Source organism: Macaca thibetana, chromosome 5, assembly GCF_024542745.1.
Source record: "Macaca thibetana thibetana isolate TM-01 chromosome 5, ASM2454274v1, whole genome shotgun sequence".
Lineage (NCBI taxonomy): Eukaryota > Metazoa > Chordata > Mammalia > Primates > Cercopithecidae > Macaca > Macaca thibetana.
The window spans coordinates 83,043,532-83,064,534 of NC_065582.1; the positions used below are offsets into that span (position 1 = coordinate 83,043,532).

The window sequence follows — 21,003 nt, forward strand, 5'->3', positions numbered from 1 at the left end:
TAAGATAAAGTAGTTTAGCCATTAATAATTATATCCCTGTTTCTGAGTCAGGCTCAAAAGTCAATGAAAGATGAGCCGTGGTTTCTAAATATTATTACAGCCTTGGGAGAGATAGATCAGTGAGCAGTAGCCTGACTTTTGATGGAAAAAGGCGAGGGTAAGATCAGGTCACTTGTTGGGCTTTTATCATTGCAACAATCATCCTGCTCCCTGCATCCAACTCTTTTAATTCTGGCTGGGAAGAAACATTGGCAAGGATTTACATAGAAAAACAATGCCTGAAGAGCAATCACAATATCCATATCTCTTACTAGCCACAGCCATCACAACAGGAGAATGCCACGCCAAGAACAAGGGTGGGAGAGCAATGGGGTCCCCTTTCAATTTTTCTGAGACAGGGTCTCACTCTGTCACCCAGACTGGAGTGCAGTGGCACGATCTCAGCTCACCACAACTTCTGCCTCCCAGGTTTAAGCGATTCTCCTGCCTTAGCCTCCCTAGTAGCTGGCATTACAGGCATATGCAACCACCACCAGGCTTATTTTTGTATTTTTAGTAGAGACAGGGTTTCACCATGTTGGTCAGGCTAGTCTCAAACTCCTGACCTCAAGTGATCCACCTGCCTCAGCATCCCAAATTGATGAGATTATAGGCACGAGCTACCACGCCCGACTCCCCTTCCATTTTTCTTCTCCATACTTATCAGATAGGCTTTCTGTTTTTGGTGGTGGGGGTGGGGTGTACCTTGAGTCACCTCGGGAGGACTGAGAAGACTAGTCTGGATGGTAGACATTTTATAACAGATACCTAATTCCAGGGAGGTCAAGTCTCAGAGCGGAAGGATGAATGACATTAAGCTAGTGGGAGGGGTAAAAGGAGGTTATTCTAAGTATGGGGAACACCATATAAAAAACTCAGGGTAATAACATCAAAAAAATAAAATCATAATAAATGAAATAAATCCTCTACACAGAAAATTACAAAATATTTCTGAGTAATTAAAGGAGAACTAAACACATGCAAAGATATCTTCATAGATTTTAAGATTCAGTCTTGTTAAGACATTAATTTTCCTGAAGTTAATCTGAAGAGAACAGGCAATACCAAAAATCCCAACAAGCTTTTTTGGTAAAATTTAAAAAAGAAATTGATAAGCCAATTCTATGATTTATCTGTGGATACAGTGGATCCAGAACAGCCAAAATAATCTAGAGAATGAAAAATAAAATTGGGAGACAAACTACCTGATTTCCAGATTTACTATAAAGCTACAGCAATCAAAACAAACAGATGAATGGAAGATTAGAGAATTCAGAAATATAACCATACATACAGATCAACTGAGTTTCAACTGAAGTGCCAAGGCGGTTCAATGAAGAGAGGAAGGGATTTTTATTTAATGATGTTGAAACAACTATATATTCCTCAAAACCTACCTACCTTTATATGTGAGTTTGATTTGAGATCGATCGTAGACCTAAATGTAATAAGCTAGGACCATAAAGTTTCTACAAAGAAAATCTTAGGAGAAATCTTTATAACGTCAGAGTTGGTAAAATTTATTAGAAAAGACACAGAAAATATTAATCATTAAAGTAAAAGGGTAAATTAAATCTTCATCACAATTAAAACATTCATTATGAAAATAAGTAGGTAAGCCACAGACTTGAAAAAATATTCTCAATGTGTTTACCTGACAATATTTAATGGGAATATTCTATATCTGATTTCAGTGATGGTTGCATGTGTATATACAGTTGTCAAAACATCTCAAATGAATACTTAAAAATCTGTTATTGTATTGTATATAAATTAAACCTCAATTAAAAGAAGAAAGTCCAGAATAAAAGAGCATGTTGTTATCTGTAGGCACAAATGACTAAAATACTCAGGGCTAATGGTTAATTCTTTTTAAAAATTTTATCCCAGAAAACACAATTCCAATATGTCTCCCACCCCAACCCATACTGCCCTGTAAAATATTCCTATATTTTAATCCATAGTGATGATCAATGAAAGTGCTTTCTCCTCATGATACATATTATACAGGGGTTGAAAACATTAAAATAAATCTCATATGGAATAAACTGAGACATGTAAAAGTTAAAGAATTAGCAGCATTGAGAGAGGATGCATCATTTGTCTTTTAAAATGTTGGCTGGCAGAAAAAGAATTTAAAGAGAACTATTCAAATAAGCTTCCATATTCTGCACTCCTCACACCACTAATAAGTTTTACCCAGAAATATACCAATAAAAATGATTGATATCTGAGTAACAAATTCTGTGACAACACATTGTAGTATTACATAAAGAACTTGGCCAACTGCGGGGGCTCACACCTGTAATCCCAGCACTTTGGGAGGTCGAGGCGGGTAGATCACGTGAGGTTGGGAGTTTGAGACCAGTCTGGCCAACATGGAGAAACCCGATCTCTACTGAAATTACAAAAAAAATTAGCCGGGCATGGTGGCGGGTGCCTATAATCTCAGCTACTGGGGAGGCTGAGGCAGGAGAATGCAGAGGTTGTAGTGAGCCAAGATCGTGCCATTGCACTCCAGCCTGCGCAACAAGAGTGAAACTTTGTCTCAAAAAAAAAAAAAAAAAAAAAAAAAGCTTAACTAATTCTTTAATCTTTTTCTTCTAGATGATTTACTTCCATAGGCAAAACATTATGTCTTTTGCAACTCATCTTTGAATTGAAAAGAATCTAGGCCAAGGTCCTGAAAATACTGGACCCTCAAATTCCACATTCCCATAATAGGAAATTTATTGCAATTATTAATAATTTGAACCAGTGATGGTCTCATTTGGTAATTTATGGGAAATTCATTCATTCATTCATTGGGAGTCTGGGTCTCGCTTTGTTACCCAGGCAGGAGTGCCATGGTGCTATCATGGCTCATTGCAGCCGTGACCTCCTGGGCTCAAGTGATCCTCCCACCTCATTTTTTTGATTTTTTTATAGCACAGGCTGGTCTCGATATCCTGGGCTCAAATGATCCTCCTACCTTGGCCTCTCAAAGTGCTGGGATTATAGGCATGAGCCACCATGCCTGGCAGAAATATATTTAAAAGGAGTATATTAAATGCTATACAAGTTCAACTAACCCCAGCTTAAAAATAACTATAATTACCTGACTAGATTTTTTTAAAGTGATAGAAAAAGTACAATTGTTAAAAATATATTTAAAAAAACTCTACTGAGTCTACTTTCAGTCCCCATGTGAATATTTAAGTAAGTATAAAATAAAGGCTGTAAGTGCGCTGTTTTGAATTAAACATCACATTGGCAAGATCAGAAGAGCTTGTGAAGTGAGAAGGAAATTGTTATTCCTGTGATGGAGCCTCCACTGGTATTATTCTTTTGGCAGCCGAGACTTCAGGGGATTCTCACTATGAAAACCAGCAGTCCTTTAATCATACATTGTAAGAGCATTTGTGATGCTTTGCAGGGAGCCTTTCTTCCAAGATTTTCCTATTGCTTTCCTTCCTGAGCACAATAGGTTCAAGATGGCTAATGCTGTTTCCTGGTTATGCCAAGAACCTCCTGAATGCCACCGGGCATCCAACATGAAGACGGATGGCAAAATATCAAATGTGAATGTCTCATTTTAAATGGGGACTCCCACAATCATGTTATTTTTGGGAGAGCAGCTCTCTGGCTCCATGGATATCACTTGAACGGAGTAGCCACATTCTTCTGCAGCTCTTGCTCGATCCAGATCCACCAAGCACATGCACTGTTTTCCTGAAATACAGTCAAATGGTATCATGAGACCCCCTTTCACTAGCAGGACAATTTCAGCTTGTTTAAGGGAATTTATATAGTGACAAAATCTGCAGGTACTATGGAGCATGCTTTGTACCCTTAAGTCTTGTTTAGTTTCTTTCAATTTAATTCTTGATCAGTGTGGAAAGATGATGGTGACAAAAACATGGCACTTCATATATTTGCCTCTGCTAATAATTTAAAGAATGTTAACCTTTTCAAATGTATTTATAAGCAAATCTCAAATTAGAGCCTCAGACTGTATTTCCTACTTTGGTTAAAAATACAATTAAAGACCTTTTCTCTGCTTTCCCTGTAAAACTACATTATCTGTAAAGTTGTGGGAAAAAAATGTGCCTTTAAGAATATTTAAAATAACATGCTGATTAAGGGGTGTTAGCTTTTCCAGCTGAAGTGTTTTAGAGCTATAAAGAAGTGAGAAATGAAAAATATTTGAGAAAATTCTCAATTACATGCCTTTTATTTCAGGTGGAAATGTAATGTTGAGTGTAGTATACTCTTAATTTTCCGAGCTCCTGTACCTCTATAAAATAGTGGTATTGTATTTCCTTTACAATCTTTGGAAGACAAAAGAGGAAACCTGACTGGCAAGAAAAGCAGTTAATTTGTTTTCCTTTGGCAAACACAAACTTTAAAAGTAGCTTGGGAAAAATGATTTGGGGCTGAATATATTCAAAGCCATGATTTACTTTTATACTTTCAATTGCTCTAAATTCAATATATAAGCTTCTTCATCCTCCTGGAAAAAGATCACCGACTATGCAGAATTTCATTCGATTTTTCCTAAACAATTATAATAATGCGTCAACACTGAATGATAGTGGAAAGTGATAAATTAAACAACTTCAGAAATGAAGACAGATCACCAAAATAGGAAAGTTCTGTGAACAACAGAATCCTCACAGAAAAAAACAGTGGAAGGTGAAATCAGTAGGTAAGAATTAGCAATGAGAGACTCACATTTAAAATGTTTATTTTGTACATTTTCCTTAAAAGGGCCCATCCCACAAAGAATAAACTGTGTTAGAAATGATATAAAAAGGGATGTCTAGAATTCCATTTAGGCAAAATCATCGCTTCTTCATTAACAGCCTTATGGCTGACATTCCTTTTTTTCCCTTAAAATATTGTCTTTCCTTTAAGACATCTGTAAATGTTTCTCCCATCTACTTTTTAGTTTAAAATGAAACACTCTCTGTCAGAATGGGATGCTCTACATTCCTTAAGTACCCACCCGGGGTTTACATTGCAGCTCATTTACCCTTGGCTTTGATCCCAGTCCAGTTAATTTTTCCTTTTCCATTATGTAGAAGAATTTCATGTTTTCACATGTTGAAGTGTCTCTACAACTGAAATTTAGCTGCTGGTAGTCTACCTTTGTGGGCCTGGGGAGTTTCCTAAAAATGTTTGCAGAACACAGGAATGGCCTGTGTGTAAAGCAGAGATGTAGACGTGACAGCTTTCTCTCAATGTGATTCCCCCTGTTCTTCCCATTGCCAAAAGCCCCTGCCCCCCGCCACTCTAGCAACTTCCCTGCCAGCTACTCCCCTTTAGTTTGATACCTAAGACACACATCTACCACGTACCCATCCATCCACCACACTAATTATGTCTTCATTGGATTGCTATCATTTGAATGTATTCTCTGGAAAGCATGTGTTGGAAATTGAATCCCCAATGCAATAGTGTTAGGAAGTGGGGCCTAATGTGAGGTGATTAGGCCAAGAGGGTGAAGTGAATGAATTAATACCATTATCATGGTAGTGGGTTCATTATCTAGAGTGTGAGCTCCTTATAAAAGGACAAGTTCAGCCTTCTCTTGCTCTCTCTCTCTCGCCATGTGATGCCTTTCATCATGTTATGATGCAGGAAGAAGACCCTCACCAGATGCCAACCCCTTGATCTTGGATTTCCTAGCCTCCAGAAATGTGAGTCAAATAAAAATCTGTTCATTCTAAATTACCCAGTCTATGGTACTGTGTTATAGCAGTGCAAAACAGACTAAGACATGGGTCTAGTGAATGGAGTCTCATCAAATGTATGTTCGATTAATTCAAAGTGTTGGAGATGGGAAAAGGAGGAGCAAGAAGGAAAGGCATTGAAAGACAGAGGTTGCAGGCAGGAGAGAATGAGTTCTTTCCAAATGTTTATGCTGCAGACAGTGAGAAAGAGAAGGAATCACTTACTCCTTCAGTCTCAGGTCTCAGGTCACCAAGTGTGAGCATCTTGCTATGCTGCCTTTGATTTTAGAGTTTAAAGATAGCTATTTCTCATACAACTTGGTCTCTGAATGTAAGCTAACAGCTTCATCTGGTGCTCAGCCAAAGAAACAACAATCTGTCTTCTAGTATATCATGGAGGAAAAGGGGCTACATTGGAAATTTAGAGAAAAAATATAATGGTGTCCAATGTTGGGCTCCTCTGAATAATTTTAAGATTAGTTTTGGCTGAACCCACTTATCTTAAACCCTTATGTGACACCAGTATGCTGGGAAGTAGTAACTAAAGTAGACAAGAACTTCATGTCCAGAATCAAATAATTTGGGTTCATAGTATAGCTCCATCATCTACCAGATGAAGGACCCCAGGCAAGCTTTTGTCTCAGTTTTCTTATCATTAAAATGTAAATAATAGTACTACCCCATATGTATATTTGTAAGAATTTACTGAGATAACAGGCGAGAACATTTAGCTCAGTGCTTAAATGTATAACTATTAACTGCTATTATTCTTTTAAATGTGATTTCTTTTTCTAAAATGAAGTCTTCAATAAATCAATTACTTATTAAACTTGAAATGTTTCTGTGGTCTTCCAATTTAGGTAATGTTTAATATTGTCAAACAAATTGGTCTATGATAAATGATACACAAGTATCCTTTTTCCTGAGAAAGAAAACATTATCATCCCTGTGTATACATTTTATAATGCATCAATTTTGGTATATATAGTTGACTTTTTAATCTTTATTATTTTCTTTCATGGCTTTTGATAGATCTTGCAGTTTGTTCATAACAATAAGAGATTTAATGTAAGAATTCTACTCAATGTACAGACATTCAAAATATATTTAAAAGTATTAAAGTTAACCAAAATAGGATAAAATGTTATAGTTACAATACCGTTTTCAATATGAATTAAGTTTTTGGGGGAAGAACATATTTAGTTTCTCATTGAAAAATAGACTTCATGTTGCTAAATTTTTCCCATATAGACTTGGTCCAATAATTCCCAGTCATATTGTGCATAATACACTCAACAGCTGCTCTGTGAAAACACATACCTATGAGCCTTCGTTGGGGTGGGAGCTGGACAGCTGTCTGGTCTGCAAATCTGCACAGAATCATGTGTTCCTAAAAGAAAAAGCAATAGAATGTGGGTTTATTTTTATCTTCTGCTTCAAAGTTATAAAAACAACCACCAAAAAAACTAACTCATTTTTCTGGAGTTCAACATTGTTTAATTGAATAAAGTACTGCACAAATAGTATTTTTGAAAAAAGTAAACTTTCAGAAGATGCTACTTAATAATTTCTTCCCTTCAAGTACACTGTATTTTTTTGTTTTGTTTTGAGACAGTCTCACCGTCGCCCAGGCTGGAGTGCAGTGGTGTGATCTCAGCTCACTGCAACCTTTGCCTACCAGACTCCCAGTGGTTCTCATGCCTCAGCCTCCGTGTAGTTGGGACTATAGGCACATGGCACCACATCCGGCTAATTTTTTGTATTATTATTATTTTTCTTTTTTAGTAGAGACGGGGTTTCACCATGTTGGCCAGGCTGGTCTCGAACTCCTGGCCTCAGGTGATCCGCCCGCCTTGGCCTTCCAAAGTCCTGTAATTAACAGGCGTGAGCCACCATGCCCAGCCGGCCCAGATTTAGTTCTTAAGAATAGAGGCACAGAAAATTCTCAGGGTCATTTTGCCCAGTTGCTTTTAGCTGAAATATAAAAATATAGTTACATTTTGCTATTATAATGTGTTAAAAGACCAAAAATTCACTTATATTTTTCTTTTATAAAATTTATTTGCAACTCTGGAATGTGGTTCCAGGCAGTGGCTTTTCTTTTCTTTTCTTTTTTTTTTTTTTTTTTTTTTTTTTTGAGATGGAGTTTTGCTCTGTTGCCCAGGCTTGAGTGCAGTGCTGCAATCTTGGCTCAATGCAACCTCCATCTCCTGGATTCAAGCAATTCTCCTGCCCCAACCTCCTGAGTAGCTGGCACTATAGGTGCACGCCACCATGCTGGCTAATTTTTGTATTTACTTTTTTTTTTTTTTGTATTGGCCAGGCTGGTTTCGAACTCCTGACCTTGTGATCTGCCCACCTTGCCTCCCAAAATGCTGGGATTACAGGCATGAGGCACTGCGCCTGGCCTGCTAAGTGGCTTTTCATTCTATCAGAGGAAAAGGAAGCAATGCAGATCTCTGTGTGGTTTCTGTAGTTTTCTGGGATATCCAGCAGGGTGGTAGGGAGTTCTTGACTTGTCCTGACTCTTCCCTTTACTCAGTCCTTTTAGAGGAGAGAAACCTGAATCTCTTTCTCTCACTCCAAAAGGCTGCAGAAGTGTATCCCTTTCTGCTTTAAGACAAACTGTAAAGACAGCCTGAGGTAAGCACCTGATTATTACTTCTGCTTAACAATCTTAGGAAAGAGTGCATTAATGAAAAAGAAAAGAAGGCTTTAAAATCAGTTGATGATTTTGCACAGTACTCTTAAATCTGCATGTAGCCAAAAGTGAGTGATTAGGCAGAGTCGAAATGAAGCAATGATCCCACAACAACTGTTCATTCAGAACAGCTGTTGTTTCTAAGTGTGTACATAATCTCACCTGTCAGCTTAGCAAACAGGTTAAACTCAGATTCATCATTTGTTCCTTTAGTATTCTGTACATTAAATTTGAACCCTCCATTTTTAATAAGTGAAATGACTGTGGCAATGTTGGTTTTTAAAAAGGGATATCTTTGTCTCAACTTGTATGCTTTAAAAAAAAATTAATGCTAACTATAAAATTTCATGACAATGGGTGAGAAACTAATAAAATGGTTTCAATTAATAACTTTAACTCCCCACAAACTAACAGGCATCAATGAAGGGAGAGAAGGATAATTCAGAATTACATGACTTGAAGAAACAGTGTGCACTTTGTCCTCATGGTGTTTGTAAATTAAGATTCATTTTATATAACGGTAATGTCAAGGCAATTGCAATCTCAGATAAGATTCAGTTCTCTTGTACTGATAAGTCTCACCATATTTTTTGGAATTATTTGTGTGTATGTTCTCTTTGGTCAAAATCAAGTTCTGAAAGGGCAAGGCACATGGTAGGTACTCAGGAAAGGTTGCTGTCTAAATTGAACTATAGAGAAAAACACTTCCTAAGTGAGTCTCAAGGTACTTTGGCACAAAGTTCTGAGGCCTTCAAAAGGCCAAGCAGCTTTTGGGGGTGTTGGAGAAAGAGTAAAAAGGTTATGACTGGTGTACTGGAGAGTTTCTGCTTTCTGAAAGACTGTGTGTGCCCCGTCCCTACTGTAGAAATTTTATATTCTTTTCTAGTCAGGAGACTATTAGCAGCCTATCTCTTCACCACTCTTGATTTTTTCCATACATCCTCTCATTGTTCGGTTTAACTAGTATCACTCAAGGAGGGATTAGAAACAGGGGTTTAGTTTTTGTTTTCCCAAGTTCTTTTTTCTTTTCTTTCCTTTTCCTTTCTTTTCCTCTCCTCTTCCCTCTCCTCTCCTCTTCCCTCTCCTCTCCTCTCCTCTTCCCTCTCCTTTCCTCTCCTCTTCCTATCCTCTCCTCTCCTCTCCCCTCCCCTCCTCTCCCCTCCCTTCTCCTCTCCTCTCCACTCCTCTCTCTTTATTGAGACAGAGTGTCACTCTGTCACCCGGGCTGGAGTGGGAGTGCAATGGCACAATCTCAGCTCACTGCAACCTCTGCCTCCTGGTCTCAAGCAATTCTCGTGCTTCAGCCTCCTGAGTAGTTGAGATTACAGGTGTGTGTCACCATGCCCAGCTAATTTTTGTATTTTTAGTAGAGACGGGGTTTCACCATGTTGGTCAGGCTGGTCTTGAATTCTGTTCTCAAGTGATCTGCCTGCCTTGGCCTCCCAAAGTGCTGGGATTACAGGTGTGAGCCACCGCACCTGGCCTGTTTTCCTAATTTATTTTCTACTTTATTGGCATAGCCTTGTGAGAGAAAGGTGAGATGTTCTGAATGCTATGCAAACAAAGTTTCTTGGGTCCTAATGTTTCCTCCAAAATCATATATTTCCTAAAATATGTAAAGTTTTAATCCAGTAGGTGAAGGCCAGCAATGTTGTGGTTTTGGCTGAAAGCATGAACACTAAAGGTTCTCACCCTCCATATCTGTGCATATTTGTACAGTGTGCGGGGTTGGTAGGAAGGGAGGAAGGTGTGAGTAGCACGTGAGGTGGTAAGAGACAGAGTTGGAAGTGGGCATTTGAGTTATAAAGCAGGAATGAAGGAGATACAGCTGCTGAGGTGGTAACAATGAACATTTTTAGGTCACTATACCTCATTATATTTCAACTATTTGATGGAAGAGAAAGTTAAAGTCCTAAAATATAGGGGCTGGTATGTAAAATGAGTCTCTTTTTAGTGAGTCCGTGCAAAAAGTGGCATTAACTAAGAATCCAAATGAATTTATCAACTTCTAATGGAATTATTTATATATTTTTCTCAAATATTATCATTTCTTAAATTATATTATATCATGCTATTGACCAGTTAATTGGATAGTGGTGATGTTTAGGAAGCTAGAAACTGTTTTGATCAGATTGGTGACTAAAAACTGTATGTGTTCTGACTACTTTTGGAAGACAATTCTCTGTGGGTCTCTTGTGTTTCTTCATGTTTTACAAGCAGAGACACTGACTGTCGTTGTTCCAGATCAGTAGTCAGCAAGGTTTGTGGCCCACAGGCCAAGTCTAGCCTATGACCAGTTTTTGTGTAGCTTGTGAGTTAAGAAAGTTTTTATATTTTTAAAGAGTTGTAAACCAAGAACAACAAAAACAATAAGAATGTCAAGGACAGTGAAGAGGAATACTTGGAGATTTGTTGTGGCCAGCATAGTCTAAAATATTTACTATCTGACCTTTTACAACAGAATTTTCCTCTGTTATAGATTATCTTTTCAAGCACATTTGCAGAGTAAACAGCCTTGGACAATATATAGTATCTCCCCTTGGAATAAAAGGGCAGGTGTTACCTGGCCCATTTGCTTCTGCCCTGTGGGAATTGGGTGGCAGAGAGTCAGTGTGAAAACAATGGTATTGTGGCTACCACTACTGCCATGAGCAACAAACTGTCCTTTGTCTCTGACTTAGGGGTCTCATATCTTCTGCCAGCATCCACTGGCAGGCTAACTTGTTAGACTGCGAGTAGAGTTAAAATGTCAGACCCTTCACAAATCTTGTTACCTACTTAAAGAGTTAATCTGGATTTGCAAAAGAAAGAGAAAAAGAAACCCACAGTAGACATTCATGAGTTATTCAATTATAACTACAGATTATTTACTCCACTAGAAATATGAGAGGGAAAAATATAAAGGATAAAAAGTGTATTAGGATGACATCTTTTTAAGGTTACCTTGTATGATAAAGTTTTCTTGAATTGCTCACTGAAACAGAAAAAAAAAAAGAATTAGTCATCATTCTAAGTATTAAGAGTAAAATAATCTTGAAGAAACTGAATTATATAAATAGTCTTTGTATGTAAAAAGTATAAAATGCTATGGTAAAGTAAAAACTATGCCAGTTTGAAATGCTTTTATATTAGAGAAGCACTTTTTTTGTCTCTACACCTCATGGGAACACTAAGATCCAGGTGTTTTAACATGTGGCACAGCCAACTGATCAGGAGCGGACTGCCATTGAAAAGATACTTTATTACTCACAGTTCCCCAAGAAGAGGGGGCACGCCATGTGATGAAGGGCCATATGGGGAAACACCAGTATAGGTCAGGAGGCAGAGGTTTCCATGGGAAGAAAAAGGTGAGGTAAGCAGGTTTGAGAGTGCCTAGTTTGAACAATATCAGTGAACTCAGGCATAGCGCTGTTCCTACTTGTTTGATATCTGGCCCTAGGGTAGTAGGACGAGGGGATAGTGGTCTGGAAGTAGTAAGAGTTTAATAAAGGAGGTAGTTGTGGGGTAAGGGCTCTGGGTTGGTTGGTTTACTTATGCAAGGTATGCTTGTTCATAAGACCTTTACTATCTCTAGGAATTGGCTAGCCCTGGGAGGAACAGTCTCTCCAGGATCAGCAAATAATAAAACATCAGAAAATTTTAAAAGGTGTGATTAATACATCAGGAAATCACTGTTGTCATAGCTAATAAAGATAAACATATATTCCATAAACATTGTCTTTTATTAATGCTATAGCCTTCATTCTTAAGTCATTCAAAAACATTAACTTATACATTTGATACTAAATTTATTAGTGTCAATTAGTTTGTTTGAAATGAGTACTTCTTTCCACATACTATAGAAACAGTATGCTATTTATAAATTCCCAACTCTATTTTTGGTGATTGAGATAGGTCTTATTCACAAAGAAACTTCCTAAAGAGATCAGTTCAAAGGACAAGGGAGGACAAATGTCAGTAAATCTACATAGGTGTGAAAAAGACGGGAAGTGGTAGTAACATACTGTAAAGGTCACCAAATGTTGAGGTCAAGCCTAGGCATTGTGGTGACCTGGCCAGATGTGCATGCACTCAAGGTGGTGCTGACATGCCAGCCCCCACCCCCGCCTCAGCCGCCTCTAGACTTTGGGCGCTGATGAGCATGAGAGGGAGGCCAAGGGGGGACTGAGGGCAGCTTGACATGGGCCTGTAGGCACCCCTTGGCACAAACAGCCTGGGTGCCATGGGCGCCATGGATGGTAGGTTGACGGCAACAGGAGGCAGACAGGCTCCTAGGTAGAAAGGGGCAAGTCCCTGGTGAAGCCCCACCATCAACTGAGGAATGGCCCGAAGCCTGGGGCCCAGGCTGCCAGCTCTGTGGACCAAAGTGAGAACTTATAGTGCTTTTTCCAGGCCCACCCATGGCCACCCATGGACTAATCAGCATGCACTTCCTTCCCTCTGGAGTCCATAAAAACCCCAGACTCTGCCAGACTTGGGCAGACAATGGATGACCTGCCTGCAGAAAGAAGCTACCCACTCTGGATCTCTTCTCTGCTGAGGGTTGCAGAGATGAGGAGAGGAGAGGAGGGGAGGGGAGGGGAGGGGAGGGGACCTGCCTGCAGAGAACAGCTCCCTACTGTGGGTCTCCTTCCATCTGAGAGCTGAGTAGACATTGGGATGATCTGCCTATGGAGAGAAGCTACCCTCTGTGGGTCTCCTCTCGGCTGAGAGCTGAGCAGACATTGGGATGACTGTCTGTGGAGAGGATCTACCCACTTTGTATCTCCTGAGAGCTGTACTGTTGCTCAATAAAGCACCTCTTTGCCTTGCTCATCCTCCAATTGTCTGTGTACCTCATTCTTCCTGGATTTGGGACAAGAGCTCAGGAACTGCCAAATGGCAGGACTAAGAGTTGTAACACAAACAGGGCTGACATGCCCCCTCGCCCCCAAATATACCCACTCGCCATGTTGCAAGCATGAGGAGAGAAGAGAGGAGAGAAGAGATGCGGCCCTTCAGGGAACCCAGACATAGAAGCTCCCTGAGCCAGGGCTGTGACACCCTCTGAGGGGCTCTGCGGCTCCTGGCATTTCCAAGCTTCTGGTTGCCACCGTGTTCCCTAGTGCTCACAGTGGAAGCTGCTTTCAGTACACCTGGTCCGGCTGCAGCCTCACAGGGAACCAGCACCCATGCTGGTGCCTGGAGATGCCTGCCCCACAGCAGCCAGCATGCCTGGCTGTGTGAAGTGGCCGGACCCTGTGCTTGCTCATTCATGTACCCCTCACCACTCTGTACCTGACTCATCTTTGGCAGGTGTGGGATCTGGGCTGGTAGTGCAAGCCAAGAGCAGCCTTCCAGGCTGAGTGAGCGGAATGAGCCCAGTGGGCCCAAGCAAAACTCAGGCAAAGGCGCCACCAACCACAGAGGTTCCAGCTGGCAAAGCAATGCCCCAAGAATCCTGTGACATTACTACCATTATTAGCAACAGTTCATATTTATTGAGTACTTATTATTGCCACTTCTAAAGGCTTTACACATATCATTAAAATTTTCACAAAAACCTTGAGGTAGTTATTATCATAACCCTCATTTTGTAGATGAGAAAACTAAGGTAAAAAAAGTTTAAGTAATTTGCCTTATAAAATGATAAGGAGCTAGTATTTTCCCCCAGGCACTATACTTCCAGGTCCTAAACACTTTACTGTACTTGACTGCCTCTCATAGATATTACGGTTATAGTTTTAAATTTATTCAGAAATACAGAGAGAAGTGCTAAAGCCGATAGACTTCTAGTTGCCTGACTCCTGGATAGCCTTGCTTCTAAATTTCAGCAAAAACTGGATCCAAGGGAAAAATCAGGGACAAACATAAAGGAGTTCTTCTCTTCCTTATACAATTTATAAACAAAATTTGACATTGTGAAAAGAGGAAATGAGCTCCAAATGAAGTCATTGCAACTTTATATCAAACAAGTTTTGTGTCCTGGCTTATACCCATGTTGGTGTCTTAGGTAGAACACTAAATTTCTCACCTTTTTGGAAAATTAAACTTTGAGGTGTTCTGAATGAAACCATAACAGCAAGGGCATGTGACGAAGGAAGCCCGTGTTTTGATACAGTGCTCAATCACCATGTCTGTTGCCACTCCACAAGCATGCAATGCTACCTAGAAAATAAAAACAGGCCTTAGCACTAAGTTCCCTCTTAACTCACAGTGCGATTTTCATGCCTTTTAAATAGTTCTCATTTGGCCATACCAAAGGACTACTTAGCTACACATATAAATTAATTACGAAAACTAAGCAAGTTTGAAAGGTTACACATGGAATATTGCAGATAAAGCACAGGATTCATTCAGTGGAAAATCTGATGCAATTTTAGTGTGGAAAAATTAACACAAGTGGATATCTAAACTATAGCATCATTCCGGGAACACTGGATTCGAAATGAGAATTTCGAGTCTATTACTCTGGTTGGCTGTGTAACCCTGAGCCACTTAAAATTTAGCTTCTTTGGGCCTTAATCTCTTCAACTATAAATGATGGTTAACAATACTGACATATCACAATGCTGTTGTAAAAATTAAATAAAAATGTATTTGAAAACACTTCCTCAAATGCCACGTTAATATAATCCAATCAGGGCTGTATTAAAACTAATTGAGTCATATCATGTCATGCCTTTTAAGATGTTTTCACATAATAACAATCCTTAACATTGAATGATGAGTTACAGGAACTATTTTCAATGAGTTTATTTTAAAAGGATTGAATGAAATTATGAATTAGAATAATAAGTGGGGCTTCTATAACTCATAAAAATAACTCAAAATGATTTTTAAGTGTTTTTAAAACACATATCCTTAAGTATATCTATACTTACTACAATCTTACTACAAATGAGATAATTATGAAAATTCTTAGGCCAAATAAAGCCTAAATAGGACTCTGAATGAAAATCAGACGTAGGGATTCTAAAAGATGAATAACCTTTACTGGATTTTGGCAAAACAAACAAACAAAAAACACCAACACCAAAAAACCCCTCACATCTCCATTTCATTCTGAACAGACATAAATTGTAATAAATTATAATCTTCCCTCACCAACTTCAGGGTAGGGAGGGGCCTTAGGGTAAAGAGGAGATTTTCTGTAAATTTTAGAAAGTAATGTTTTTTTTTTTTTTTTTTGAGCTAGAGTTTTGCTCTTGTTGCCCAGGCTGGAGTGCGATGGCACAATCTCAGCTCACCGCAACCTCTGCCTCCCAGGTTCAAACGATTCTTCTGCCTCAGCCTCCCGAGTAGCTGGGATTGCAGCATGTGCCACCACGCCTGGCTAATTTTGTATTTTTAGTAGAGATGGGGTTCCACCATGTTGGTCAGGCTGGTCTTGAACTCCCGACCTCAGCCTCCCAAAGTGCCGGGATTACAGCGTGAGCCACCACACTCAGCGAACGTAAAATATTATAAGCCAGATGCCTCCTTTGAACTGGAAAGCTAAAAACAATACTCTATCAGGAAGAGGAAAGCAAGATCTCTGTTCTTTTTTATTTATTTATCTATTTATTTATTATTATACTCTAAGTTCTAGGGTACGTGTGCACAACGTGCAGGTTTGTTACATATGTATACATGTGCCATGTTGGTGTGCTGCACCCATTGATCTCTGTTCTTAATTGTCCTCCTGAATTCCTCCTCCTCCTTCTAGACTTACATAAGCCACATAGAAGTCAACAATCTCCATGTTGCTGTCATCCCACCTTTCCTGTTTCACTCTGAAAACAGCCTAGGAAGGCTGGTATCCAGTAAAGGCACCAACAACTACAGGGAATTGGGAAAGTAAATAATCTTGATTTCTCATATGCTCCTTTTAGTCAGCTTTTTCGAGTAAAAAACAGGCTAATCCTTATTTTCATGACTAGTTGGAGAAAAATTTCATAGTAAAAATTATAGACACATCTTCCCCTGGAAGGAAAGCAAACTGACATTTACTGAGTGTTTATGTGCTGGCATTATGCTATGTGGGGTGATGGCACTCAGAACTATGCTCACAACATCCCTGAAAGACTTTATTATCTCCAGTTTAGATGTGAGGAAATGAAGTCTTGGGAAATTAAGAACTTGCCCACAACAAAACAGCTACTGAGGGGCAGGAGACTGACCTCAAAGCCTGACCCCATGCATCAGACAGCTTCTCTACAAAACCCTGTTCAGGCTCCAAGCAAAAAGGAGTTTAGACAATTTACTTTTATAAGTCTCTCTTTACTTAGGTTCACATTCCTTTCACTACATGCAAAAAAGTGAGTTTATTTCCTTCATTTAAAGAAAATAAGTAACTTGAATAAGTATTTACCCAATAGTTTATAGATAATGTAGTAATTGTCTACTCATAAAAGGTTTTACTGCATCACATACTCCTAGTTTTCACTGTTATCAAATGAAACTCAGAAATAACAGGCAAATAATGAAGAGAGATATAGACCAAAAAAACCATTTGCTATGGAAATTTATCATACAATAAAGGTGGTATTTCAAACCAGAGAGAAAAGGTGGACTTTTTTAAAATAAGTAATGTTTGGTTAACCAGATAGCCATATAAAAAACTAAAAATTAGATCTTTTCCTGTCATCACACATGGGAAATAAATTTTGAATGCATAAGAGATTTAAAATGCAATAAATATGAGTAAATTCCTGCACAACCAAGGGGAATGGGATGTAATTCCTAACTAAGCTAAAAATCTACGTGCAATAAGGGGTAAGGTTAATAAATCTGACAAGATAAAATTTATTTTTATTTATTTATTTTTGAGATGCAGTTTTGCTCTTGTCACCCAGGCTGGAGTGCAATGGTGTGATCTCAACTCCGTGCAACCTCTGCCTCCCGAGTTCAAGCAATTCTCCTGCCTCAGCCTCCCAAGTAGCTGGGATTACAGGTGCCTGCCACCACACCCAGCTATTTTTTGTATTTTTAGTAGAGACTAGCAGAAAACCAAACCATAAGTAAAAAGACAAATGACAAAGTAGGGAAAAGACTGACAACTTAAAACACAAACAAAGATTTATATCCTTAATATATAACACACTTCTAAAAAGAAAGAAAAGCCCAATAAAGTGAGAGTAAAATGAGCAAGAGATGTGAACACACATACAAAAACAAGCAAATAGTCCTTACACAAAAACTGGTCAATATTGCTCCAAGTAAGAGAAATAACTGTTAATTTTTTTTTTAACAAAGAGCCAAAATTTAAACTCAATCTGACTTCAAATCAAACTTCTTTTTTTAGTTCTCTATGCTCTATTTACTCTTTTCTTTAGATATGGGAAGTAAACAGGAAGTCACTGACTGGACTTCTAGACCCCGCTCCCACATTAACTTGCTAGGTGACTCTTGTTTTCTGGTAGCCTCAAATTCTCCATCTGTAAAAGCAGAAGGTTGAACTGAATGATCTCTGAACTTGCCCCAGCCCAATCATTCTCTCTTGGCGTTGCTTTTCGAAGAAGGATTCTTAACTATAGATACCTTAGACAGAGAAGCAGGCTAGTCCCACCTGTGTACTCTTGTTCCCCTCTTTTAAAACTTTCATACAACAGTATTATAGGTAATCAGCTTTAAAATTCAAATAATAGGTAATTGCTAAAAGGTAAGCAATTATATTAAAAGCTCCTTTTTTGTACACACTGCCACACCCCTGAAAGAAAATCTGTGTACCAAAGTCAATGCTGTTCAATTCATTGGTTTACTTCCTGAAAATCTGTTTTTCTATATGATGAATGTATATTGATATCTCTTGATTTGTAAATATTAGACATTATTTATTATCTTTCTACTAGGAGAAAAGAGCTTTTGGCTTTTTACGCACATTTATACACTATCTTCCCTTTTCCCATCTTTTCTCATGGCTTTGTATATACTGTTCACGGCTGAGGGAAGAGTGCTGGATATCTGCTTGTTTTTTTAACATTCAAGTCGTTCCCTGCCCAAAAGCTCTGTAAAGTGCTCTACAATATAATTTTCCACTGTTTGAAAACTTTCAAATAATTGGTCAGCTCCATTTTTCTTTCCTAGAGACATCTTTCCTGGGCTTTCTGATGTTTTACTAAAATATGGACTCAATGCTTTCTAGGCCTGTTGCCCAGCTCTTGCCCTAAGACTTCCGTCTCCCGTGATGCTAAAAAATTTTCTCTTGTATTGGATACCACTTAATCCTTTTTCTCATTTACTTTCTATTTTAATGAAGCACATTATCTAGTAGCTTGCTGAAAAGGGGCACGTACAATTTCCATTTTATTGAGACCTTGACTGTCGAATTTTTCTTTATTTTACTTTTTTACTAGATTGATGGATTAGCTAGGTATAGAATTTGAGATTAGAAATTTTCTATTGGAATTTTCGAGGTGCTGTTTCACTGTCATCGAGCCTTCCACACTACTATTAAGAAGTGTGATAGCATTTGGATTATAAATTATTGTATATCACTATATTTTTTTCCCTCTATGGAAACAGTTGGGAAAATCTGTTCACCCTTGGTGTTCTGAAATTTCACAATGTGCCTTGGCTTAGGCTATTCTGTAAGTTAACTTTATCAAGAGAAACGCATTCTTAATTATTAACACATTTTCCTATATTTTCTTTGATGTATTCCTCCCCACCATTTACCAGTTTTCTTTTTCTGGTCCTGCTATTACTGAGGTATTTGATTCCTGGACTAAATCTCTAATTAAAAAATTTGCTTCTTTCCAGTTTCATTTTTTCTTCTTTTTTTTTTTCAAGTGGTATGCTATATTTCTTTTAAAAAATACATTATCTCTTAATTTTTAATTTGTTTTCAATTTTGGCTAACATACTTTTATTTTTCAAGACATCCTTTCTTTTTCTCTGATCATTCACTCTTTTTCTATTATATCCTTATTTCACTAATGTATTATCTTCTCTTGTCTCTCCTTGACTAAGACCCTTTATCATGTTTGTTGCTTTGGTCTTGATATGGTTTGACTATGTCCCCACCCAAATCTCATCTTGAATTGTAGCTCCCATATTTCCCACGTGTCATGGAAGGGACCCAGTGGGAGGTAACTGAATGATGGGGGTGGATCTTTCCCATGCTGTTCTCATGATAGTGAATAAATCTCATGAAATCTGATGGTTTTATAAAGGGGAGCTCCCCCGCACATGCACTTGTCTGCTGCCATGTAAGAAATGACTTTGCTCTTCATTCACCTTCCTCTATGATTGTGAGGCCTCCCTAGCCATGTAGAACTGTGAATCAATTAAACCTCTTTCCTTTATAAATTACTCAGTCTTGGGTATGTCTTTATTAGCAGTGTGTGAACAGACTAATACAGGTCTCTATCTTCCATTTTGGAAGTTTTCCATGTTTGGTATTCCTTTAGCTGTTCATATTAAAGAATAAACCACTAAAAAGTTGATTGGAAGTTCTGAATGAAAGCGTAAGGCTTTGAAAACTGGTGGGCTTCACTAGTGACTGGGTGATCAAAAAGCCTGGACAGGTGCCTTTTTTTTTTTTTTTTTTTTTTTTTTAAATTATAGCTGCAGTATCTGTAGTTCTTTTCTCTGGGGACAGTTCTGCTTCTACAGAGGGGAATCTTTTAATCCTGATGATTGTGGAAATGATCCTGTTTCTGTGGTTCTGGAATTAGAAGGCAGATGGGTAGGGAAGAGATCTATCCGTCAGTATGCAGATTCTCCTTTAATTCTTATTCTTGGTATGGCACATCACCGTTGCCCTTCTCTATGCCTATCTCTATACTTGGTGCCTCTCTGGTTCAGTTTCTTCATAGAATAAACTTCCTGTCTCTCTTAGTAGCTGGGGAGAGGTAGTTTCTTGTTTACACAAGATGAGAGCAGGAATCTTGTCTCTAAATAATATTTTTAATTAAACATGATTTCAGTCCCTCCCTATTCATTTCCTCTGAGGTTTCACATGTCCTGAATTCCTAAACTTTTCTGGGATTCTGTGGGAGCAAAGTGGTTTGCGTCCTGACAGCCTTCTTGCCACTCCATCTGGCATGCATTTCAACTTTATCTTCCTTCTCCTCTACTCAATAGCTTACCATTTTTCTTCAATCTGCTTTTCACCTTCTTACTTCATATTGTAATTCAAGTTATAGAATGTTGAATATAGCTACATCATAGATAGAGTTTGATTTTTCTGATTCTTGTTCTTATTTAGGGATCTGAAAGTTTTCGGGGAGAAGTGGGGTTGAAATACCTCTATCTGCTATTTTCATCTCAGAAGTCCCCTATTTTGCCTTAATGATTTTTAGAAAGCGTGCCTGCAGGATATATAATTTCTCAAGGTCCTTATCTTTTAAAACAAGGATTATATAATTACTCATCAAAAATGTTACGAAGTGCAGTCTATAATTGCATGCTTCTTTTAATTGTACACTAACATACCTACATGAATAGAAATGAGCTTATAATTAAGTAGTCAGCACTTATGAGTCATAAACAATAATTAAAAATTATGTTGTGGGCAAAACAGCAAAAAGCAAATACCAATAACTAGAAAATAAAACTGTTTTTTGAGATTTTCATATACATGTT

At 38.3% G+C, this 21,003-nt stretch overlaps 3 protein-coding genes across 5 annotated transcripts in view; 1 reads left to right on the top strand and 2 right to left on the bottom strand.

Annotated features, from left to right (window-relative positions):
- Positions 1-21,003, top strand: part of PPA2 (inorganic pyrophosphatase 2) — a 1,020,900-nt gene that overhangs the window by 555,204 nt on the left and 444,693 nt on the right. The gene's annotated exons all lie outside the window — the stretch shown is intronic.
- AIMP1 (aminoacyl tRNA synthetase complex interacting multifunctional protein 1) overlaps positions 1-21,003 on the bottom strand; it is a 524,679-nt gene that overhangs the window by 452,953 nt on the left and 50,723 nt on the right. The window lies entirely within an intron of this gene.
- Positions 1,539-21,003, bottom strand: part of GSTCD (glutathione S-transferase C-terminal domain containing) — a 133,330-nt gene continuing 113,865 nt past the window's right edge. For all 3 annotated transcript variants that reach the window (XM_050791482.1, XM_050791484.1, XM_050791483.1), the window contains exons 9-12: positions 14,468-14,601; positions 11,398-11,428; positions 7,074-7,143; positions 1,539-3,750 (exon numbers count right to left, since the gene is read on the bottom strand). In XM_050791482.1, the coding sequence (XP_050647439.1) occupies positions 3,614-3,750; positions 7,074-7,143; positions 11,398-11,428; positions 14,468-14,601 (372 nt within the window). In that variant the 3' untranslated portion in view covers positions 1,539-3,613. The remainder of the gene's footprint in view (positions 3,751-7,073; positions 7,144-11,397; positions 11,429-14,467; positions 14,602-21,003) is intronic.